This window comes from Westerdykella ornata (assembly GCF_010094085.1).
Source record: "Westerdykella ornata strain CBS 379.55 unplaced genomic scaffold EI97scaffold_8, whole genome shotgun sequence".
In the NCBI taxonomy this organism is placed as follows: Eukaryota; Fungi; Ascomycota; class Dothideomycetes; order Pleosporales; family Sporormiaceae; genus Westerdykella; species Westerdykella ornata.
The window spans coordinates 470,507-493,964 of record NW_022986858.1 but is presented as its reverse complement, the minus strand read 5'-3'; the positions used below and the strand labels follow the sequence as shown (position 1 = coordinate 493,964).

The following is a 23,458-nucleotide window of genomic DNA, read 5'->3' as shown; positions in this document are numbered from 1 at the left end:
AGAAGTGCAAAGAGTTGTTCAGTTGGGCGTGGAAAAGCCGCAGTAGGCAACCACGTGGTGACGAGATAGTGGGCCCAGTTAGGGTTAATACATAGCAGTTGTCAGCGATATTCTTAATCTCAGCATATCCGCGGGCAACTTACAAACTTTCTCTAACGACAACCACTCACTCTATCCCCGCCTTTCATTGCCATGATCGTGTTGTAAGAAATAACACATACTATACTTTCTCTCAAACTTCAAAGTCTTTTGTTTTCCGCTGTTCTGGTCAATTTCCTGCCAAGTCGCAACATGCCTTTCTCCTCGATGTTTCGCCGCCTCCAAAGCGTCCACAGATACAATGTCGACGTCCTCAAATCCTCCCCAGTCTCCGAACTATCTGGATCACTTGGAGATCTTGGAACGCTCCTCCCGTTGATGACCGCGCTCGCCTTGACGGGTTCAATATCACTTCCCTCTACCTTGCTTTTCACGGGAGCCGCAAACATCTTGACCGGCATCGCATTCGGCATCCCTCTACCTGTCCAGCCGATGAAAGCAATTGCGGCGGTCGCAATAGCTCGCAAGTTCACGATCGAAGAGAACGCTGCTGCAGGATTGGTAGTCGCCACTCTGGTAGGAATATGCAGCATCACTGGCGTGATCCACTGGGCGAACAAAGTAACGCCAATTCCCGTCGTCAAAGGCATCCAAGTCGGAGCGGGCCTTTCCCTCTGCATAAGTGCCGGTACCACGCTGCTCGCTCCGTTGACCTGGAATGGGCCGTGGTGGGGCGATAATCTGCTATGGGCTCTTGCAGCCGGTCTGTTTCTGTTGCTCACGTATGCATACCCCAGAATGCCGTACGCGCTCATCGTATTCAGCATCGGCATATGTCTATCGTTGTTCTCGCCTCTCAGTCATTCAAACAAATCTTTCGCCTCAGCAATTCCCGTCGTCCGTCCCTCCGCCCTCGATTTCTGGAAAGCCACCACCACGGCATCACTGGGACAACTCCCACTCACGATCCTCAACTCCATAATCGCCGTGGCAGCCCTTACGTCAGACCTTCTCCCTTCCCCACCACACCCCGTGAGCCCCACAGTGACCGAGATTGGAGTTTCGGTAGCCGCAATCAATCTGGTCGGCTGTTGGTTCGGCGCCATGCCCGCATGCCACGGTTCCGGAGGCCTCGCAGGCCAATATCGGTTTGGCGCCCGTAGCGGATCGAGCATTATAATTCTAGGCTCCGTCAAGCTTCTCCTAGGCCTCTTATCGCTGTTCCGTCCGGCCCTTATTGTCGAAATTCTCTCTGGAATTCCCAAATCTCTCTTGGGAGTACTGGTGCTGGCTGCTGGGATTGAACTGGCCAAAGTCGGGGAGAGTTTGAATACAGATGCATCGGATTTGCGTGTTCTGCGTGAGGGCTGCGTGTGGGATGGTAAAGAAGTGCGGCATGTGGATGATAGCGAGAGGAGGCAGAGATGGATGGTTATGCTCGTCACTGTTGCGACACTGCTTGCTTTCAAGAACGACGCTGTTGGCTTCCTTGCGGGGATTACTTGGCATTGGGGGATGGAAGCCGGAAGACGTGTGCAGTCTTGGAGAGAGGAGACTGGGGAGAGAAGACTTTTCTGGAGACGGGAGAGACATGCGGATGCGGAGCGTACATGGTTGCTGAGACGTGAGGGGTCTGATGTGTCGCCTGAACAGTGCGGTATTCGTACCTAAGAAAGAAAATCTAATCCCCTGGAAGTGATCCTTTACAAGGCAGCACGATCCATGGACGAGAACGACAGAACAATTTCCGTTACAATACCGCAAGTTTCCACATTTAACTGAACAGCCTAGATAACGCACAAGTACAAGAGCGCGTGAGGTTAGATACGAACCACCTCCGTCTAGGTCTATTAAGTTCTAGAGTCTAGCTTCCTAGTAGCCTAAACAGATTGTAGCTGGCTAGCTTGCGCTGAAGAGCTTCTCAACTACGAAGGCAGTGCAGGAGGATGTTCAGTTGAACCTAAGAAGAGGCAATGCCTTGTTGTCGCAACCTTCTATCATACAATTGATTACGAGTTAGGGTTCCCCGAGGAGGTATATACTCAATCTACCTGCTGCTTCTTACTAGACACTCCCCTGCACTTCCTCCGTACTGCTCTTTTCCACGTCCAGTTAAGCAGCTAGCTGGCGCAGCAATATAGCAAGTCTTACAATATCAGCTTCGTAGCGCGCCTCTACCCGTATAGTAAGTTTTGAAACGAAGCTCCACCCGTAGCATTATTAGGTTGTAGCCAGTTGGCTTGCGTCCCGTAGATAGTAGGTAATTCCACCTACCTAGACAGTGGGAAGCCGCAGTAGTCATCTACATTGGCAAACTTTGAATTCCTTAGGGTGCGTGCTTGGCCTAGTTAGGACACGGCGGGAAAGAGCGAATGGCAGCTCACTTCGGCCTGTCGTCTATTGCTCCTGGATGGGTTGCATCGCCGCATCTTTGCCCCACCGACGCTTAGTTTCTCCATTTTTTTGATCGTTGAATCCTCGAGGTATTCACTTGGAAGTGATGGGTACGTTCCATATAAATTTTCAAAGCTATCTATCTTCAACAACAGCATCCGATATGGTCTAGTGGCTAGGATTTGCCGCTCTCAAGTAGAGTTGTACGCTCAACCAGCGCCGGCAAGGCCCGGGTTCGATTCCCGGTGTCGGAACTTTTTGGTATTTTAGGCCCGTTAGTTATTCTTTTTTTCCCTTCCGGTTTGGGTGGTTTTGGGTGTAGCAAGAGTGGTGAGCGTGTGCCCAAGACGATGAGTTCCTTCATGCCCTGCCGATTGGGAGTTGCATTACCGTTCCTTTCTTTCATCATGTCCCGCAGCGGCCTGTTCACCAGGCTCGGGAGATAGTCCATCGTCAGGCGCTAGGAACTTGTGCTGGTAAGAAGCTCTGTAACACCGGGCTCGGATTTTGGACTACTTGTTCAAAAGTACCCAGTTTGTTGTCTCTTCCGGCCTATAGGAAATTCCGGCGTCAAGCGTCTTGAGAGGGTATGGCATTGTGTCAGTGTCAGTCTCGCCCGCAACCTTCATCTTCTCGTTCACAAAAACCCTGACCGCGCTGTTCTTCCGCTATTCTGGAGATGCTGGCGTCTGACGACTCTGGGACCACGGGTCCATGGAGCGAGATCTCGTGGGCCATTGATGAGCTGCCAGGAAATGGCCGGGTTTGCGACCGTGTCCTCCAGGCGGTCAGGGGAGATGTTGATGGAGTAGAAGCATTTGGAAAGGGCTAAAAAGTACCACTGGTTTCCCGGTTCGTATTTGATCCTCATCGTCCGCCGGCGTGCTCGGTAGGATAGATTGAGAGACTGCGGGTGGTGGAGCAGAGGCATTGGGCGGAAGTGCTGAGTTCGTGCCAGCGAATACTTCGGGTACCACTGTGGATATCATTTGTCTCATGATTTGTGTTACTCTTAAGTAAGGGCCACATTCCACCGTTAGATGTCATGATTTTGAGGTACTTCCGGTGAAATCTGAAGGAACTGCAACCGTGTCAGTGATAGTTCACCCGGAAAACGTAATTTCGTGGGAGGAAGTAGGTGGAAGAGAGACAAGGTAGCGGACGCGTCGGTATATATATGTCTGCGTCTGAACCAAACTTAGCGGTGAGATGCGGGAACGGTGGCGGCGACGGCTGCTCAGGTCCCTTTAACTCTCACCTTTTCGAACATCGATAACCTTAATTTACTTTGTCGAATGTCTGCATTGGCGTGCGCTGTAGGATAGTGCATAGAACCCCTTCTGTCTGAGACTCAACTGGCCGGTGGACTGAGCTAAATCCACCGAGGAGGTCCTGTGGATTAGTCGAAGACCGTTACAAACCCTTGGGAAGCCATGTCCTATAGAAGGCTTGTCCCTTTTCCACAATCTACTGCCGTTCCCCTTCCTATGTTACGCTTCTAGTAACAAAGGGCCGTCTACCTAGAGTCGCGCCGAACAGAAAAGGATAGTTCTGTCTGAGTGCTCTGCGAGAAGAATGCTGTTGTTTGCAACAAGACCGCCCTTGCCTCGTGCTGCAAAGGGGTGCCTGGTAGTATACACAGTAAAACCGAGTGCTAACAGGAAAATGTGTAAACTAGTCAGCGGTTGGAATAGGATATCTGCTGGGAGAGGCGACTGATTAAATGGCATACCAATAAACAATAATTGGCATACCACTAAGTCGCCCTCTTCACCCTGGCGTCACGCACCTAAAGAGTTGAAAAATTTACGTTTCTATGCGTAAATCTGTTAATAAGAAGGCGGTCTTTAAGGCTGTAACAAGAAAAGGGTACGCTCCCTTAGAAAATTTAAGGGAAAAACAAGTTGAAAGTTAACGGTAGTTATTAGAGATTTTTACTTACTTTTCCTAAGGTTAGATAGCTTGGCCTGAACGGACCCAATCACGGACCTGTTATCCGACGGGACAGGTCTTAGTGGTATGCCAATTATTGTTTATTGGTATGCCATTTAATCATTGCCCTGGGAGAGGAGGTTAATTATTAGTCAAGGTTGTGCGCATTGGTCGTATCTCATTTAAGAAAGGCCTAGGTTTTGTATGTCCGTCTTGCAGCCTACAAGTAAATTGTGTTGATGCCATGTTAAGGAGCCTGTGCTACTTGCATGAATATTGGAACCGCTCTCGGTGTGTACATACGATATGTTGACTCTATACCAAAAGCCATGAAGCTCCTATGATCACGCCAGAGACGCCACCAACCCAATGCCATCCGCTTCTCATGATTCTAGGCTACTTACTTGATCCTTTAGCGGATCTCGGAATTCGAAGATGCAGGGTGTGCACCTACCAACTCACCTATCGGCGTTCTACCGAGATGCTGTACTCCGTAATATCTCATCTCTCTCGATTCCCCAAAGCGGATTGGCGTAGCCGAATACGGGATATGTGATGTGAGCCGTTAACTCGGCGGGCTGCAGGATGGACTGTGCTCCGCCAGGTTCGCTGACTTTGTTGTTTGCACACCGAAATTGGAGCACGTGGCGACCTGGTCACGTAATCCTTCCTCTCTATGCCCAGCTATTAGGCTTGGGTTGGCTTCAGAGGAATGGGTACATAGTATACAAGAATTTACCGGATGTACTCCGTAATGCGTGGATGGGATGATTCAGTTGTATGGACACACAGGCGCATTGGATGCTGAGGTATGGGAGCCGTGACCTTGAAATGCACTGAAACCCATCTGCTTGACATTTGAATGCTCGTGCTCTCGAGCCATGCCTGCCTATTTCCTCTATACAGGTCGGGTATCTGCTCTCTGCGTCTGAAAATCATATAAAAACGGTATTGTACACATTGCACAGGTTGAATCGAGCCACAGGAGTCAACGCCATTGATCCATCGGAGACCGAATGCGGCCTAAAGGTCCATCCGGCACGATGTTTTAGCTGGTGGTCTGCACAAAGTGATCCTCCTGCAGCAGCCAGAAGTAGAGACGCCAAAAAGGTCGTGATGCAGATACGCCACATCAGCCTACTCTTCCAGAAGGTCCATTACAATGCGCGGAATGGCCTCGACGCCTTGGGCGTTGATTGCACTGACGGGAACGGACCTCAGATCGTACTTCCAGGCATTCTTGCGCTTGCTGGGATGAGGTAGTTCGCCAGCGTGAACTCTGGCCAAGTAGTCCTGGAGCGCTTCATAGTTTTGCTGCGTGTCCGGCAAATCTGCTTTCGTGGCAACCACGAACCAAGGCTTCGACGAAATCGTGGTTGAGCTCAACAGAGGGAGCGACTCAATCGAGGGGTTCTCAAACTTGGGCGATTCCAGCCCTAGCGAGATCGATGCCGGCTGGTTTTGTGATGGCGGGATGTACTTCACCATCCGGCGTTGGGTGTCTGCATTAACTTCCTTCTCTCGTACTGTTTCGTATTCGGACACTTCCTTCCAGAGGAGCTTCAACGCTTCAACGGCGTCACCGGCGGAGAGGTCGATCACAAAGGCAAGTACTGCAGCACGCTCTACGTGTCGCAAGAATCCAAGTCCCAGGCCTTTATCAAGATGCGCATCTTCAATAAGCCCCGGAACATCTGCGATCGTAAAGTTTTCTCTCAATTCGCCGTCCCGTCTTCTCTTGATCACAGCTGGCCGACCATGGTGGTTATCCAGTACCACTGTGCCGACGTTGGGCTGCAGTGTCGTGAAAGCCCAGTTCCCCACGCGAGCCTTACTGTTGCTAAGAGCTCTAAGGAGAGTGCTCTTGCCAGCGTTCGGCAGACCGACAAGCCCAAGATCGGCCAGTATCTTCAGCTCAAACTGCAATGAAAGCTTCAGAGGCGGATCTCCTTTCGTCGCCATTTTCGGTCTTGCCTGATTCGGAGTGATGAAGTGTGGGTTCCCCAAACCGCCCATTGCCCCAGCGGCAAGTAACATCGGAGTTTCCATATGCTTATCAAGATCTAGCCAAATGGGCGCTTGCGGTTGGAGTGCTGCGAGATGAGATCTCCGTGGTGGAGGCAGTCGTGGGAAGTTCATCCTGTTCAATTCCGAAGGAACAGTACCCGGAAATACCAGCCATTTCGACTGATCATATGTCCCCTTCTCCTCTTCTTCCACTTCCTCCTTGGATGACTTTCTTCTCCTCCACCGCTGCGCGTCAAGCTCAGCCCGCTCAGCTTCCTCTACCGGGTCGTGCCGCTGAATCTCCCGTATTATAGTGCCCACAGGTACTGTGATCAGAACATCTGCTCCCCGTTCGCCTCCCTTCATCTTTCCTTGCCCATTGCGACCTCGACCAGCCTTTATTAACCGTCGCCGGGCGAGCTTGTGCAAAGACGTTTCTCCACGTATGGCTTGTATGTAGACATTACCACCGGTTCCACCATCGCCGCCGTTCGGAGGTCCCTCTTCTATGTACTTTTCTCGCAAGAATGATACGCAGCCATGGCCACCAGCCCCGGCTTCCACAGTTATTATACACCGATCGGCGAAGGGGGTTAGAGAGTAATTGTCAGGACTTGGGTTGAGGTGCGACGATCGCGCATCTGAAAGCTCCTCACGGGACGAGAATGATTCGGTACTATACGCGCATCTTTTCAGAAAGGGCAAAGTCCTACGTGGAGGTCTGCGCGGGAGCTGGCGAGTGGCAGTGGCTGCGGCGGATTCGAAGAGCGAAGGGTACAGGAACGGCGCCAAGATCGCACCGAATGAAGTGCGGAGAGATGTCATACGGTGATTTTGGCAGTTATCAGCTTCTAGAGCTACAACGAAGAGGTCAGCGAAACACCAATCGAGGAGGGTGGGCAATGTCGTTTCCACTTGCGGAGTTGCCGGAAGTTCCGCAAAGTTTCTGGTCTCAGAACAACAAACCGGTAGGACTGATTACATAAGCTCAGAATGTCAGCATTGATTCACACCTGCAGCTGGCACCCTTGGAACGATGGTTGATGAGACACTGCAGGTTCGCCCACCGTCCCTTTTAACATCCATCGCTGTATATTCAGCCCCCTACTACCTAGGCCTCGTGCGAGAGAATACTGGAATCACGTGGGATGGCAGCACATCAGTGCCAGCTCCTATAAGACTGTCACTCCAGCCCTCCTACTCCCATATCCGTTTGTTCATAAACGTTAAATATCCATAGCCTGTACTCCGTGCAGTTCCATTAATCGTGCGAGATCTCAATCGACGCACTTGCGATCAACGAAATCCCTCCAAGAATCACAATGTCATCCTTCATTGTCCGCGCACTGGGCCTCGCATTCAGATCAGTCCCCGTCATCCTGCTTGCTCGTTCACAATACTTTCAACGTTTGTATCTCACACAATCTTTCTCTTCCGGGACCTCAGCTTGCACTCATCGATAACATCGCGAAGTGGGCGTTGACCCTATTTCTTGTTCGCGACATCAATGCAGCACTCAACCGTTGGGCCGATAACCGATGGCTGTGGAAGGACGACACGAGTGCGTGGAACTGGCCGGAAGAGGTCGCTGTAGTTACAGGCGGTTCAAAGGGCATTGGCGCTGCTGTAGTACGGGCACTTGTGGCCCGAGGGGTTAAGGTTGCGGTTCTGGATGTCGTCCCCTTGACGAGCGCTATCCCGGAGGGTAGGTGATTTTGGCTATTTATTACAGGTCCGCACTAACTTGTCCAGACGAAAGAGAATTTGTTAGATTCTACCATTGCGATGTTACCTCGCCATCATTAGTCCATGCAGCGGGCAAAGCAATCCGCTCAGACTTCGGCCCACCTTCGATATTGATCAATAACGCGGGCATAGGCAGTGAAGGTACCATTTTGCAACAGAGCCCAGAAACGGTCCGCGCCATTTTCAATGTCAACATTGTCAGTCATTGGTTCACTCTGCAAGAGTTCCTCCCAGACATGATCTCCCGAAAGAAGGGGCACATCATGAGTACTTCGAGCATGTCTGCGTTCGCAACACTGACAGCTGGAGTGGACTACAGCTGCACAAAGGCCGGGTTGGTTGCATTGCATGAAGGACTCACGCAGGAACTCAAACACCGCTACCGCTGCCCACAGGTAAAGACGTCTATCATCTATCCAACCTGGACCCGCACGCCTTTGATTGAGCCGATAGCGGAGACAATCGCATCAAGTGGCCAGCTCATTATGGATCCTAGAGACGTTGCTGAGGCCATGGTGAAGCACATTACGAAAAATAAGAGCGGCCACATTCTCTTGGGTCCTGGACTCGCTCCGTATATTCGGATGCTTCCATCTTGGGTCCAAGAACTCGCCCGAGATGGCTTAGCCAACCTGGTAAGGGCAGGTGCCTCGACAAACTGAGGCGCGAAATGTCAGTCCAGGCAATACGCCGTCTCTTTTCCAATCACGATATCTCATGCGCCCCATTTGCAATTCAGCGGGCGGCAATTGCGGCGAAGTCTCAAGACACATTGCACAACATGGACATCGAAGGAACCATGGGATTACACGCCACACGTGCGTTATCCGCGGGGCTGCAAGGAAAGAGCCCATCTTGGCCACTCTTTCTAGAGCGGCGTTGACCATCTGTTGGTCCTTTCGGATGGCCAGAGTTTGGCTCTCCTGGACAGTGCGGTAATGGGTGGGCGTCCACTTGCATTTGGCGGACATGTAAAGTACATGACAGCAACAAGTCCGGCCCCCAAAAGCATCACTTCCTTAGAAGGAGCGCGTGGTCTGAGCGTTCCAAACACCGCATCCGCCCTTCAACTCTGGGGTCGCGATTTGTTATACTGTGTAAACTGCTCTGTTCGAATCGCATTCAATTCCATTTATTAGTCCGGGCCTACGAGAACAGCCAGAATCCACCTCTGACACAACCACGAGGACCTCGAGAAAAACGAAGGTGAAGGGCCACAGCGCGCACGGCGAGCCGGAAAGGCTGTGCGCCTCGCCCAGAATCCTACTAATGTTAGCTTACGTTGGAGATGGAGATATTCTCGGACAGGCACTGGTCGATGCTAAGCCTCAAAATCCGACACCCATCCCATCTCCTGTCATCCCTGCTCACGGTGCATACGGCAGCGCAGGGGTGAGCATCCCAAAACAGGTCGGACGCAAGAGATGGTATGTGCCTGCAGCTGCCATAATACCGTCGGCCTCCGCAGGCCATCAAAACCCCTTGGTGCCTTTCCTTGCGTTTCACGTTTGTCTTGCCTCCCTCTCTTTCCTTGCGCTGTCACTATAGTCACTCTTTTGATCGACAATGCCATGTGGTTCAAGGGCATTCTGTTCCTTTCCTATACGGCGTTACTCGTAAATCCAACTAGTGCAGCTCTCCATAGACAAGGTATGCTTGATTTAATCCTCTCTCCCCGTGCAACTGGGTCGCTGATGACAGTAGATGAGCTCCCATCTCACTGGCAAGGTCGAGATCTCGACCTCAGACAACATGACAATTATCCACGCGGAGCACGTGGAGTGCCTGAGGGGAATTATACGAAGCCTCCCGCGGAGGTGACAACAGTGAAGACCTCTAACACTGCTTTGCCTGCTGGGGATAATCGTGACCACGAAACTCCAACGACCACGAAGCCTCCCGCGGAGGTAGAAACAGGGAAGACCTCTACTACTGCTTTGCCTGCTGGGGATAATCGTGACCACGAAGCTCCAACCACTGCTCCCTCTTCCACGAAGCCTCCCGCGGAGGTAGAAACAGGGAAGACCTCTACCACTGCTTTGCCTGCTGGGGATACGACTCGCGACCATGGAGCTCCAACGACTTCTCCCTCTTCCACTACAGTGCAAACAAATAAGGTGCCAGGTAACGACGGCAGACTGGCCCAGAGTAGTGTCCACGTCACTTCAGCAGAGACCACCACGACTCCAGAGACCACCACGACTCCAGAGACCACCACGACTCCAGAGACCACCACGACTCCGGAGACAACTCGTACTACTGGTACAAAACCACCTCCACCTTACGTGCATCAACCCCCAGCGTCAAGTACCATTCAAGGCGATGGGCCAGGCCACGCAAATGGGACAGTGTCCGTAAAACCTACTTACGAAGTGCCTACGATGGTGAAGCCTTCCGAACATGTCGAGCAACCACAACCAACGTCAGAGAAGGCGGAGGACACGACCAAGCCCAACTTGAGTGGGTCACCAACGCCCATCATCGGGAAGCCAGACGATTACAGAGGCGCCGCCCGCAACTCAACAATACATACATCTGGGCCCTTCCCTCCTAGATCCAGTGGAAGCACCTCCCAAATCGACGGCGCCCCAGTCACCACCGAAGACCGATCCACCACTTCCCGTCCGGGTTCAAGCCAAGCACGACCATCTTCAACCTCGGGGTCACAGCAAGTTCCTATTCAGAGCCCTCCTATTCCGCCTCCGAAGACGTCTCTCAAACCTGGACCGAGTCAAAATCGTACGGCGAACCATCCAGGAGCCACAGGCGGTCATGGTCGTCCCGTTCCTTCATCCACCAATAGAGATGTTCCGGCTTCGGAGACGCTGGTAATACCCAGTGGCATTATCGTGCCTTCGAGTCCCCCGAATCCTACGTTGGGCATTACCTTCCCCGGTGCTTCAGGGACTGGGCATTCGTCGGGCACGCCCACACCGACTCGCAATCCGCCCCCGGCGGGTGACAATTCGAAAATCTCTACGTCTGCGTCGGGCATATTCTTCCCAGGCGCTTCAGCAACGGGAGACCTTCCCGATATCGTCAAACCGAGTAGCACATCGCGCTCAGCAGGGTATACTCAGACGCCACCCTCGGACCGAACTGGATCTCCTACTGGATCTCCTACGGCCCCGACAGAGCCAGCTTCGGGCATATTCTTCCCGGGTGCTTCAGCAACGGGAGACCTTCCGGATATCGTCAAACCGAGTAGCGCGTCGCGCTCAGCAGTGTATACTCAGACTCCCACCTCAGACAAAACTGGATCTCCCACAACAGGGCAAGCGTCGGGAATTCTGAACTTGCCAACGGACCTCCCAATACTGACTGCTCTCGTTCCTATGCCTGGTAATTCCACTAGGCCTCTGACTAGCGGCATCGCTACATCAGGTAATCCTAGTCCAACTGGTGGTACCAACCCAAGCTCGGGTGTGCAGATAGCTACAAGTGAGGCACCGTCCGGCGGCTCCATTAGGCCCACTGTCGCCTCGTCCTCATTCATCGTTCCCCCTTCAAGCGGCATATCAGGTCCCGCAACTGGGTATCCCTCATCAAAACCGTCCCTATACGACGGATACACTTCTTCGACACTCAATCCAACCATCGCACCATCAAGCTTCCAAGGCAACTCAACTGGCAGTCCAACTGCACAGAATATTGCACCATCGAGTTTCCAAAGCACCTCAACCGACACTCCATCTTACCTTAATGGCAATTCCAGTACGACACCCACAACTGATACTTCTGCTACTTCCGCCACCCAAGATCCCAAACAGTCCGGAAGCTCGAGCAATGGAGAGGCAACTGCAACAACGTCTGGAGCATATGGGCATTACGATGGACCAACTACCACGACACAACACGGTTACGACGGTGGTGGTAGCGGTGGCATCCCGACAGCGGGCACCACCACAACCGCTGCTGGAGGCGGCGGGGCAGGCGACCCTCCCCCATTGACAAAGTCCCAGACGGCGGGTATTGCTATTGGAGGTACCACTTGCTTGGTGATTGCACTTGTTGCCGCCTTGTTTGTCGCGCGACGCTATCACCAGAACGCGGGCAAACGACATAGCACAGGCAGTGTCTACCCCGAAGTCGCCTATCTCTACGATCCGGCTATCCCTGGGAATGGTAACGACGATGCTGAGGCTGGGGGAGGTATGTCCACATACATGTCCGGCGGCGCAGCTGGGTATGATGCCGTCCCCAGAAACTCATCAGGAGGATCACCTCATCAGAGATCCTCTTCGTCGCCGCAGAATGGCTTCCGCGACAGTGTTGTTCCGTCTCCACAACCAAGTCCTGGTCATATGAGCGCATACGGATCCGTCCAGCCAAGTCCACGCCTCGCGGGATATGGTGGTCCTCTTGGAGACGAGAACGGCGAACACGTCCAACGGGCCAACTACCCCTATGCATTCAACCCAGCCGCCGTCGAATACCCTCCGATGTCACCGTACGGCAACTCCAGCATGACTCTACCCTTCCTCCCCAGCGCTGCGTCAACATCCACGTTAAGTGACCCATATGAAGAGCACTTCGAGCGCGGTGTCCTTCTAAACGTGGATGCCCGAACCGAAACACCGGATTCCATAATGGTCCTCGCACCGCCCCCATCCCCTCACATACCTCGTACACCAGCCCGCTACCTCCCTGACTACGTAAGTGACGTGCAATCCGACACCATAGAACCACCAACAGCAACATCACCAAAGGCACTCTCCTCTCACCCAGTCGGAAACTCCCCGTCCCCATATTCCGACGGGGAGAGAAGCAGCAGCCCCGAAGCCGCATCCCTCGCCTCCACCCAGAGCACGGCACCCACCTTCTCCTCCGACCTGCCCACACCCCCTGAACGCATCGCCGACCCGCCGCGCATCCACAAAGGCTGGGACGAAATCAAACTCGATGGCGATGCTGACGATGGCGACGACGACAACTCCCCAGCTTCCTCCACCGACGCCATCCTCATGCCCGCGGCAGCTCTAGCCCCTATTCCGCGGAAGCCGCTACCCGGCGGCGAGCACCGCGAATCCGAGCTAGCGGGTGCCAGGCAGCTGTTGCTTGCAGGTCATGGATTGCCGTTGGTGGTCAAGCGGAAGGAGGTTGGAACTGGGTTGGCTCCGGGGAGGAAGAATGTGAAGGGTTTGGGGTTGGAGATTCCGGGATTACCGAGTGCGTACTTTGCACCGCAGGGGACTCCGGCGGCAGTGAAAGAGGGGGCTAGTACGGAGAGTCGTGTTAGGGAGGAGGTCTAGGATGAAGATTTGCTCATGTAATGACCCCAGTACAAGAGCAGTGGAAAGAGACAGGAGATGGAAATAATATGGAGACTGACGATTTGGCCTTCACTTGTATATATTTATCTAGGAGATTTAGGTAAGAGTTTGTGCAGAGATTGTTTTGGACTTGTATAAGTTTCGAGGAAGCCGGTTTGGAGTTTGCTATCTATCATTCACGCAGTTCTTCGATGGGCGGTTCTTCCGTCCTCGGAGCAAACTGCATCTATTCGTTAATTTCTAGTCGTTCCTTTTGTAGAGTTAGCATGGAGACAAGTCAAGATAGGATTGGCGTTTTTTTAATATGCTTCGTTTTTATATCAATTCACCACCTTGTATTACTAGAAACATAGAACTACATGTCCCGATTAAACCATCCAGATCTATGCCTTCTCACGTCGTCTCGTCTCAATCTCATTCTCGACACCTCCATCTTCTGTCTCCACTCACCTATACTAATCACATGACCGAGAAAAGGGAGTCTCTCCAGATCCAGACCCCCTAACCAACAACCACCCCAGTTCCAATATCCGGCACGGACAATCCCGCCCCGTGCCTTGCATGCCACCCCACCCTCCATGATCCATGCGCCCATGCGCCCATGCGCCTTCCGGCCCCGAACACAGCACACTACAATAGTACCCAAAACGGGAAACCGATGCAGGTACGCTACCGCTTTTCCAATAACAGTTTTCCGAGAAGCTGCCGGATGGGGTGAATGTGCAAGTGTTTTCGGACTCCATCGTTAACCATGAAGTGAGGCCAAAAAAAGACAAAAGGTGTACGGAGTACTCCGTAAAAGTTACCGAGACATCCGCGTCGGTGCGTCCTATAATGGCCGAGGAATATCTGCGTGCCTCGCGTTATAAACTAATTCGGCGAGTTGGTGTTGGATGTCCGGATCTGTACAATGGTACAATCAGGGGAGGGGGTTGTACTGTGTACAGCAACGGCGGAAAGGATTTGAATTCGGGTTCTGCAATCCAACAGTAATAAAAAGTCGTCTTCATCGATATCACTCTCACTCTCCTATTCAATGCATCTATGGGGGGCCAATAGACCGGCCAAATCAAAGAAAAGTCAATATGACCACACAGCATCCACACGCACTGCGAAACGCCCCATGGATGCATTACCAATGACCTCTGCCTCCCTTCCCCCGTCCATCTGCTCTCTCCAACAGCCCAATGAACACCCTCGTGTCTAACTGTATGAGATCATGTAAGAATGAAGCCGGTCGTACTTCTCATGCCGAAACGCCACAGCAAATCAAGCGCCACGCCCAGGAGGAAGAACAAAACCAAGTAGCGATGGTATAGACCCAAAAATCCGATTCTAGTTGCTTCTTCTTCTTCTCCTTCCTTCGCCAACATTGTTTCATTAGTCTACCGCTGGTTGAAGAACCAACTCGTCCTCTTGCCACTACTTGCCTGTCCCGCCTCTTGCGCCTGCACGTTCGACAGCGCAGGGAGGACGGGTCCGTCTGGGGCGTTTCCGCCGCCGCCGCGAAGCGGCTTTGCGATGCGTGAGCCAACGGCGCCGCCGAATGCGAAGGAGGCGTTGGATGTAGGTGAACCGAGTCCGCGAGTGGAGCCCTGTTTCGCGGCTTCGAGGCGCTCTTTGACGGCTGTGAGTTGGGCTTCGAATCTGCATCTCTTGTCAATATACGGTGGTCTGAGATCAGATCGTGGATCATCTTGCAGATTGCGACAATGGAGCGAGTAAGAAATCTCCTTCACATACCGATGGTTCGCAGCGGTCAGCTTCTCCTGCGAGTCTTGAAGCAGCGACTCGAGAGACTGTATGCGCTCATTCCGAGCGATCAACTTGCGCTCGGCGATAGCCACCTCTTTCTTGAGCGACGAGTTCTGCTCGACAAGCTGGCGTTGAACCACTGTCAACTGCTCCAGGTTGCGCTCTAGGAACATCATCTTCTTCTGCTGAGCGCGATTGTTGGAGGTCCGCAGGACATTATTGTACTGTTCGCGAGTTTCGTCGAGCGATATCTCGAGTTCAACAACCTGTTGTTCATATGATCAGTACGATGCCAACAATGTAATCAACCACCCAACGGGCGCTTACCCGCTCGCAGCGGTTCTGCAAATCCCGCATAAGGGACTTCTTCATGTTGTCGAACTCGGCAATCTGCTGCTGTACGGTCTTGCCATTGATGCCATTTGCGACACCATTAGCAATCGCTCCACTCTTGATCCGTTGCTGCAGATTTTCCACTTCGTTCTTAAGCTTCTGGTTCTCCTCAACTTTGCGCGTCAGGTCCTGTTTGAGCTCATCAACAAGCTCCAAATTGCCCTCTTGTCTTGCGGCGTATGCCTCTGCCAGGCGCGCCTTGATCTCCTCCGTATCAGCTTCCGTCAGATTCCTTTCGAGCAGCTCTTCGTAGGATTGCTGTAGGTTAGCCACGCGAGCCTCAAGTGCCTCACGACGGCGATTGTGTATCGTGTCTTCCTCATTACGAGCGGTGAGCGACAGCTCGGCCTGCCGAACGATTCCCTGCGTCTCCACCAGTTTTCGTCGCAGATCTTGTAGCTCATCCGGCGCTATGTGTTCTCCTGCCGAGCTCAGCTCGTGCAGTGAATCTATCTGTTGGATCATCTTGCGGATGCTTCGCTCATTTTCGCTGAAGACCTCTCCTCCGAGATCGAAACCGGCCATCATCTGCGCCATCTTCTCTGCCTTCTTCTTCTCCTTCTCATCTAGCAATGCGCTAGTTTCTCGAGCATTCATCTTCGCATCGAGCAACTGATGCTTGACCTCATCCAACTCCGCGGTGAGCTCAGAATTAGCCTCCTTGAGACCGTCCATTGTAATGAGCGCTTCCTTGCTCTCGAAGTTCAGCTTCTCGACCTGCATCCGCAACTCATTGAGTTCGCTGGTCATTCTCTCATTCTCCTTAGTGGTCTTCGCGTCTCTCTCCTTGTAGTACTGAAGCTCCTCCTTGGCTGACTTCAGGGCATCCTCAGCCTTAGCCAGCTGCGTCTCCCTCTCCGCGACTTGATCCTGAAGCTCGTTTTCCCTTCTCAAGAACTCGTCTTTCTCATCTTTATCGAGCGGAAGACTGGGCGTACCAGATCGTTCCACATCCATCCTCGAGTCCGGCCGTGAAGGAGTATCTGAGCCTCTCGCGGGTAGTCTGGGTGTCTCAGCCCGAGAGGGAGTAGCCGGCGTCTTCCTACCCGAACCCGCACCCTTCTCCAAAGCGGGCGTCCATTTCTCTTTTGGAACCGTCTCGCCTGCACGCCACAGCGAAACTTCGCTCTCCAAATTAGAAATGTAGCTTTCGAAAGTAGTGACTTGCCCCTGAGCCTTCTTGAGCAGTGCTTTGAGCTCTGCAGGACTGAGTTCCGCATTGACCTTGGCTTTATTCTTGATAGTCTTCGCTCGCATGCCAAAGCGCAGTGTACTGATCGTTTCGGCATCGTTATAGCTACTTGGCGAGCAATTAATGATTAGCGTTGTCCTGGAGTTACCTCCCAGCGATTCTTGCAAAATACGGGTGAGTTTCGAGTCTCGGTAAGGAATATGCGAAGATTTGCCATCCGTCAAAGCGTTGATGACCATACCAAGAGCACTCAAGCTCTTATTGATCTTCTTTGCTTCTTCCAACGTTTGTCCGCTTGCGCCCGTCTTCCCCACTTTTTCTGAACCCGCAAGATCCACCAAGAACAGCTGTCCGCTCTTCATTGAACCAGTTTCCAGATTCTTCTGAGTGATAGTAATAACGAAGATGGAATGTGACCGCGAACTCTCCTGATTCATGTTCGTTGCCGCGACGGCTCTTGCATTTCCTCCTCTTCTCATGACCTCATACACTTCCGCAACACTGGAAACATACACCTCCAACAGTCCTTTGACATAAACTCCCCTCGTCTTCTCCTCGTGTACCGGTAGATTGTCGTTGACCGGGTTGAGAAGGTCGCGAATCCGCTCCATATAGATCTCCATATAGCTGACCCTCACCGTGTACTCGATGTTGCTCGGCGATGCAAGCATACTAGCAAATATCTGCTCAACGATGCGTGGAATGATACCCTTGCCCTCTTCATCGTCGATATCGCTTCCCATCATGGTGTACGATTTACCAGCACCGGTTTGACCGTATGCGAACACGGTGCCGTTATAACCATTGAGGATATCGTCAACGGTTGATCGAATAGAATAGTTGAAGACGTCGATTTGCCGTGAGTTCATGTCAAATACGCGATCGAACGTGAAGGCCCCGGAGGCCTCATTTGACTATTAAAACACTGTGGTTAGCTAACGTTACATGTATCCTTGCGTAGGAAAGGTAGAGACGTACTTGGATCGTACATGTGTCCTCCGATGTGAACTCGACAACGGGTTCACCTCCACTGGCTATTTCGACCTTGTTCTGCGGACGGAACCGCGCCACCACTGTATTGTCGCAAAGTCAGTATCTTTGTTGCGTGAAAAGCTGTCATGCTGCGGGGAGTAGGCGCACCCTTTATGGTATTCGAGCTCCTGGAAAGCATATCAGCATCGCTCCGACACATGCGGCCTCCTATACACTTACGACGCCATAGTTACTACTCAGATTCCTCCCCGCCAACGACCTTTCCTTGAGGAAAGTTCACAGCTGCAAGTTGCCGGGCGCTGGCAGCCACCCTGCGTTGTGCTACGTTCGCGGCTTGTACTGTCAGTTCTCGGCGCGTTCGAAGGAATTAGGCCTCGTCGGTATAAGGGGAAGGCGGTTTATGCGGCTCGCTCGATGCGGACACACTCTGTGTTACAAGCGGACCAGCCTCGAAGGGAGAACGAGAGTGGATTGTCCAAAAGAATGAGCGGTCCAAACAGTGGAAATTCGTGCGTGCTTGTCGGTGTCGCTGCGGCCGAATAATCAACTCGCCGCTTGCGGTTGTTGACAGTGGTCGCCGAGGACGCGATTCCCTCCTTTTGCCAAGGTTTTTGGCGGGGCGATTCGCCATGACCTTGAGCAACAGCCAGACAGTACGATGTAACTTGTATTGCAGATGCAGTCTGTCGCCCAGAGAGACCATATTGGGAGAACAGAGGAGATCCCACAGGCTGCATAAAACGGTCTGGAAATAGAGGAAGAGGAGGAGAATCATGGCCGTTATGAAACATTGGATGCATTACTGAAGCGTAGACATATTCATGAATTGATCTGCATTTCCACCTCTCCAGAAAAGGACACCCCGAACGCCTCGCTGTGATATGGTCTTTCCGGAAAGCAAAAACAGTAAGAAATGCTGGTATCGTTCTCGCTCGAAATCCCACAAGCACTCCAATACCCCAAACGCCCGCTCAAGCAAAGGCAACAGCTGCTTTCAAGATCGGGCGTGCAGTGCCACACAGTTCGCACCGTAGACGTGCAAGCCTTGCCTTGCAACCTCAATCCTCCCAGCTCTTCTCTACGGTCTCACGCACCCGTTTGGTGTATTCTCGGCGATTGTCCTTGTAGAGGTTCGACGCTTCGACGTTGGCAGGAGAGGATGTGTTGGGATCGTTGAGCAGACTACCGCAATGTCAATAGATTATCCAGAACAGTATTTTCAATCGGGTATTACCCACCTTTGGATACTTGTCAATATGGCCGCCACATCGTACGTAGGGCTCCACCTGTTCTGCAGAATATCCAGACAGAGCTCTCCGGTGGCATATACGTTGGGGTGGAACATCTGGCTGATGAACTTGACGCCCGGCGGCTTGTTTGGATAGGCCTCTTCGAAGTGCATGACCAGTCGAAATGTCCCATCCTCAAAGGGAGTATCCGCGGGTCCTATAATGACGGCGTTCCTGACGTCGCGTGAGCTCAAATCCGGTGTCGCGGAGGAGATGGCTGGCATACCATGTCATGACGTTGTCCGCGATCGGAGAAGCGGATACACCTGCGGGAGGGTCGGTTTGCATGCGCTGAGATGTAGGTGTCAGCAGGTATTGAAAGATAGGGAAATATAGGCTGGAGGCTGTAGAGGAGACCGGAGGAGCCATCGGAGCTGGCGTACCTTGAAGTCGCGCATTAAGCGGCGGCGGGCAGCGGTAGACATTGCGAGCTTATCAAAAGATTCGTAGAACTTTGAAAAGGAAAAAAGCAGTAATGGAGTGGTCAAGGTTGGATGAACGTGGTGAGCTACTGTAGGTTGATTGTGGTTTCCTGGCGGACGTTTCTCGAACAGCTCCTGACCTCCTCATAAGTTCTCGCCCGGAGGTCACGTGAGCCGTTCCACCGACTGGAATGTTGGAAGTACTTATTTGAAACATTATCTCTTAGATATTGTCGTGCTATCACATATAGGTTACCACAACAGTGACTTGCTAGTTTTTGCAGTTGTAGAGGAGCTAGCTGACTGATGAAGTACTCCTCAATTCGCTGTCCACTGAGGTAAAAGCAACAAACGGTCTGTGATATTTCAGCTAACCTTGGACATACGGATAAAATAACAGAAGCGCATGAATTGCACGTGCTAGAGCACTTTCTCGCCCTTTCTGGTTCCGTGACGTACACGGAGATGCACTGATTCTTAGATAATCTTATAGCTACACATTAATTCTCATGATATCCCAGAAAGGACTTCCTCCATATGAAATCAACCTAACACCAGGCGGTCCATCTGAACGTACTGTTGTGGAGTGGTCATCAAAGAAAGAGTGTACATGTCCGCACTTGAGTCGGAGATAATATCATGTTGAGATCAGGGTATCGACGAAGATGAGATGCAACCAATGCCCCTCCATGCAGAAAAAGAGTAGTCTGAAGGCATACGAGAGCCGTAAATGCAGATTTAGATCAAAAAGATCACTCGCCCATCGCTCCGGCAGCACCATGATGGCTTGCTGCTGCCGTTTGAGGACGACCAAGGTAGTCAACGACTGGGTACCTTGCGCGCCTTTCGAGTTCATCAAGGGGAACATGAGAGCGTATAAATCTGCGAAAGTCAGCTAGACACACAAGCATGGCAGAGCGTTGACTTACCGATCTCGGTCCTGGACGGGGGGCTGATAGTCCCATGATTCATGTTTGCCTGAGAAGAAAGGTCAGTACATATCTGTAGGAGATTGACTTTTCTTGAAATACCTCGCTGCAAGGCGTCCCAAACAATCCTTCGGTTCCGTTGCCGCTTCAGGACATCCTTGTGAATCTCTTGCAGGTTCCATTTCTCACGAACCTCCGCAGTGAAAGCCTTGAGCATCTCGATGTGTTCTGCGTCATTCGAGGTTGCAAGATTGTTCAGCTCTTTCGGGTCGCTAACCAGATGGAAGAGCTGAGGTGGGTCGGCGAGCGAGTATACGAATTTCCATTTCCCGCGCCGGATCATGACCAGCGGGGTGACAGTGCCTTCGCCCATATATTCGCCGAAAACTTCGTCCTTTCCGGGCTTATCCGATACCAGATAATCGTAAAGGCTCTGTCCGTCAATAGGAGAGATTACGGATTTGTCTCCGCCAACGAGATCGATAAAAGTTGGCAAGAGATCCATAGTGGAGACGGCCTCGGTAACCCGCTTCGGCGCAAACCTGGGAGGGTAGTGGATAATCATCGGGACACGAGCACTCATCTCAAACCAGGACATCTTGTACCATAGGTCGCGTTCACCCAACATGTCGCCATGATCTCCAGAGAAGACGATGATAGTATCCTTATCGAGGTGGCAGTTCTTCAGGATTTTCCGCAATTTCCCAATCTGGTCGTCCACGAATGTGCAGGCACCGAAATATGCACGGCGCGCCCGCTTTGTGGCTTCATCTGGCACTGGGTTATTCCAGAGATCGATTGTTTTGAGAAGACGTTGCGAGTGCGGATCCTGCTCGTCCTGGGCGATATGAATTTCGGGAAGAGGAATATCAACGTCCTCGTAGAGATCCCAGTATTCTTGGGTCATCGTGTAGGGATCATGGGGATGTGTGAGCGATACAGTTAAGGCGAAGGGGCGCCTCGTTGCCGGATCCGAACGCACATAGTCCAACAGATATTGCTGTGACTGTCACCCTGTTAGTCGCCCGAACAGTATTTATCAGTCAATTACACGTGACCGATGTCTTGCTTCACCTCCCGGACAAGAGGTAGCACACATACCTTGAACATGACGTCTTCGTCGTAGTCGAGTTGGTTAGAGCGGACACAAGGTCCCGCCTGCATGACAGAACTCATATTGTGGTACCATTCCTGACGCTCTTCGGGCTTATCCCAATTGACGCCCCATCCAAAATCACCCGGATAGATGTCTGATGTGAGCCTTTAAATTGTGTTAGCAGATTTGGCAGTCATTGTGCTGGCGTGGGTCGAGCTACCGTCGTTCAAATCCGTGGAGTTGGTCTGCCCCTACGAAATGCATCTTTCCGGCTAGAACCGTCTCATATCCTTCACTTCGGAGATAGTGAGCATAGGTGGGGATCTCGGAATGGAACTCTGACGCATTGTCATAACCGCCAATTTTGGAAGGCAGCTGACCAGTGCACATGGTGAAGCGCGACGGCGCACATAGAGGTGAGTTGCAATAGGCATTGGAGAAGACGACTCCGTCTCTAGCGAGTTGATCAAGATTGGGTGTCTTGATAACCGAGTTCGGGTTGTTCATTCTCAATAATGGAGCAGCCATTTGATCTGCCATAATATAGAGCAGATTCGGTTGCTTTGGGATGGCATTTGAGCCCGATTTGCCAGTTGCAAAATTGCGAGATTGACGACGGAGAGTTTCAGAAGTGATAAAGTCATTTCCGCTCGACTGAGTGCTGGAGTATCGATTGCCGTTCTGTAGCCCGTTGGTGTGCGTGGACTCGGGCCCTTCACTTGCGGATGAGGGCAGAGCGGAGCGAGAGCCGTTCACGGGATCATTGGCTTCCCTGGAGAGGATTCCGTCGAACTCCAGAGCTGCGGCGCCACCCTTGACTGGGACAATGATGGGATTATCTAGGTGAGTCTGCTCGACTGGGAGTAGAGCGCTCGGAGCCATGACGGCGAGTCTGAGCTTCGAGGCGAATTGGTGGAGTGTATATAGTCTTAGTCAAGCGAGGAACTGGAGATGAAGATTGCAGGTGAAGCCGAGACGGTGGAACTTCTTATCGGGAGGGGATTTTGTATGGAAATTGCCCCCCTTGTGCATCGCGATCCGAGAGAAGGCGGTGTGGCTCGATGGGAGAGGAAGCACGCAATGGGGATAGCACGCCATCGCGCCAAGCCCAGGTGCCTCTCTCCATCTCGCACGAGCATGTGCACAATGTGGAGCACTTGAAGAGAGCAGTCTGGTGGCCCGGGCGCCGTAAAAGGAGCCCTCAATTGCTGGAGGGTGGAAACTCGTGATGGCCGGCCAGGCACGGCGGCGGCGTCTGGATGCGCACGTGGTTCTCTCAGTTCCATGGCCTTGTTATGGTCCACCTGACATAAGGAGGCTCAATGGCGAACCCCGTTGCTAGAAGTCATCATGAGATGCCGGACCAGTCGTAGGCTCTCAAGTCCAGAGAGTAGGATGCATCGTCTTTGTCATTATCACACAGTACGCGTCGCGATTGCGGTCACTTGACTATTATCCGGATGATAGAAGCTGCGAAACGGAAAGACGTGCGAGTCCTTAGAAGTCGGGGAAAACAATCCTGAGCCGGATGGATTGGCCTTGGTGTCTCTCTCATTGTCGGTCCTCCTCGGAAGAGCACAGGGAAATGGAAATGGCGTCTGATGCTGTCTGGGGTGGCAGAAAGGGTCAGTGAGAAGCATCGAAAGACAAGCGGGGATAGAATTTTACACTAAGATAAGGGCTCTTGAAAGGAGGTCAGTGCAACGCTAGCCGGATAACGGTCAGCCCAACCTCCTCTTCTCAAGAAGTAACTGGACTACGATAATGGAATAGGGGTGATCGGCTGATGAGGGAATAATAGTCATATGTGAGCCAACACCATTTGTTTCGAGCCTCCGAAAGCATGTTGTTGTCTCCATCCACAAACATTTCGAAAATACTCTGGGCCAATGAAGCTGGCGGGGGGCCGCTCATTTTTCGCCTATCGGACCCTGCATAAAGCTATGCTTGATTCGAACTAGGCTTTAACCAAGTTAACAATCCGCTAGGCATTTTGTG

The 23,458-nt window shown here is 52.2% G+C and overlaps 5 protein-coding genes and 1 non-coding gene across 6 annotated transcripts; 2 read left to right on the top strand and 4 right to left on the bottom strand.

The window, feature by feature from the left end:
* The first annotated feature begins 139 nt into the window (after window positions 1–139).
* Window positions 140–2,056, top strand: EI97DRAFT_432740 (sulfate transporter). Its single transcript, XM_033798231.1, has one exon. The coding sequence runs from the start codon at window positions 292–294 to the stop codon at window positions 1,708–1,710; it is 1,419 nt and encodes a 472-aa protein (XP_033654663.1). The 5' UTR covers window positions 140–291; the 3' UTR covers window positions 1,711–2,056.
* A 534-nt stretch (window positions 2,057–2,590) lies between these two features.
* Window positions 2,591–2,687, top strand: EI97DRAFT_t50. Its single transcript has one exon. It is a non-coding gene; the product is annotated as a tRNA-Glu (tRNA).
* Window positions 2,688–5,034: 2,347 nt separating this feature from the next.
* EI97DRAFT_500746 (GTP-binding protein Obg/CgtA) lies at window positions 5,035–7,458 on the bottom strand (the record flags this gene model as incomplete). The annotated part of the gene is made up of 2 exons (XM_033802673.1): window positions 5,035–7,346; window positions 7,386–7,458. 2 exons carry the CDS (start codon window positions 7,456–7,458, stop codon window positions 5,503–5,505), a joined length of 1,917 nt encoding a protein of 638 aa, XP_033654662.1. The 3' UTR covers window positions 5,035–5,502.
* Window positions 7,459–14,342: 6,884 nt separating this feature from the next.
* Window positions 14,343–18,294, bottom strand: EI97DRAFT_432737 (kinesin-domain-containing protein). The gene is made up of 6 exons (XM_033798230.1): window positions 17,944–18,294; window positions 17,872–17,891; window positions 17,710–17,804; window positions 15,474–17,645; window positions 15,135–15,412; window positions 14,343–15,038 (listed from the first exon to the last, which is right to left on the bottom strand). The coding sequence occupies exons 1-6, from the start codon at window positions 17,949–17,951 to the stop codon at window positions 14,777–14,779; spliced, it is 2,835 nt and encodes a 944-aa protein (XP_033654661.1). The 5' UTR covers window positions 17,952–18,294; the 3' UTR covers window positions 14,343–14,776.
* A 192-nt stretch (window positions 18,295–18,486) lies between these two features.
* On the bottom strand, window positions 18,487–19,675 carry EI97DRAFT_432736 (ubiquitin-conjugating enzyme E2 2). Its single transcript, XM_033798229.1, has 4 exons — window positions 19,397–19,675; window positions 19,240–19,304; window positions 18,963–19,187; window positions 18,487–18,906 (listed from the first exon to the last, which is right to left on the bottom strand). Exons 1-4 carry the CDS (start codon window positions 19,436–19,438, stop codon window positions 18,783–18,785), a joined length of 456 nt encoding a protein of 151 aa, XP_033654660.1. The 5' UTR covers window positions 19,439–19,675; the 3' UTR covers window positions 18,487–18,782.
* Window positions 19,676–19,869: 194 nt separating this feature from the next.
* EI97DRAFT_310271 (choline-sulfatase) lies at window positions 19,870–22,431 on the bottom strand. Its single transcript, XM_033794602.1, has 5 exons — window positions 21,681–22,431; window positions 21,466–21,625; window positions 20,467–21,370; window positions 20,365–20,413; window positions 19,870–20,317 (listed from the first exon to the last, which is right to left on the bottom strand). The coding sequence occupies exons 1-5, from the start codon at window positions 22,340–22,342 to the stop codon at window positions 20,188–20,190; spliced, it is 1,905 nt and encodes a 634-aa protein (XP_033654659.1). The 5' UTR covers window positions 22,343–22,431; the 3' UTR covers window positions 19,870–20,187.
* Between the last annotated feature and the right edge of the window lie 1,027 nt (window positions 22,432–23,458).

Bases quoted from the DNA above. Each gene is read 5' to 3' on its own strand.
- EI97DRAFT_432737 (XM_033798230.1), bottom strand. The intron at 17,646-17,709 runs GTACGTCTCTAC...GTGTTTTAATAG, and splicing joins AGGACACATGTACGATCCAA to TCAAATGAGGCCTCCGGGGC. The intron at 15,039-15,134 runs GTATGTGAAGGA...CAAGAGATGCAG, and splicing joins CTGACCGCTGCGAACCATCG to ATTCGAAGCCCAACTCACAG.
- EI97DRAFT_310271 (XM_033794602.1), bottom strand. From the start codon at position 22,342: ATGGCTCCGAGCGCTCTACTCCCAGTCGAGCAGACTCACCTAGATAAT. The intron at 21,626-21,680 runs GTAGCTCGACCC...CACAATTTAAAG, and splicing joins CTCCACGGATTTGAACGACG to GCTCACATCAGACATCTATC. The intron at 20,318-20,364 runs GTAAGTCAACGC...TGACTTTCGCAG, and splicing joins CCCGTCCAGGACCGAGATCG to ATTTATACGCTCTCATGTTC.
- EI97DRAFT_432740 (XM_033798231.1), top strand. From the start codon at position 292: ATGCCTTTCTCCTCGATGTTTCGCCGCCTCCAAAGCGTCCACAGATAC.
- EI97DRAFT_432736 (XM_033798229.1), bottom strand. From the start codon at position 19,438: ATGTCTACCGCTGCCCGCCGCCGCTTAATGCGCGACTTCAAG. The intron at 19,305-19,396 runs GTACGCCAGCTC...CCTACATCTCAG, and splicing joins GCTTAATGCGCGACTTCAAG to CGCATGCAAACCGACCCTCC. The intron at 19,188-19,239 runs GTATGCCAGCCA...ACGCGACGTCAG, and splicing joins GCGGACAACGTCATGACATG to GAACGCCGTCATTATAGGAC.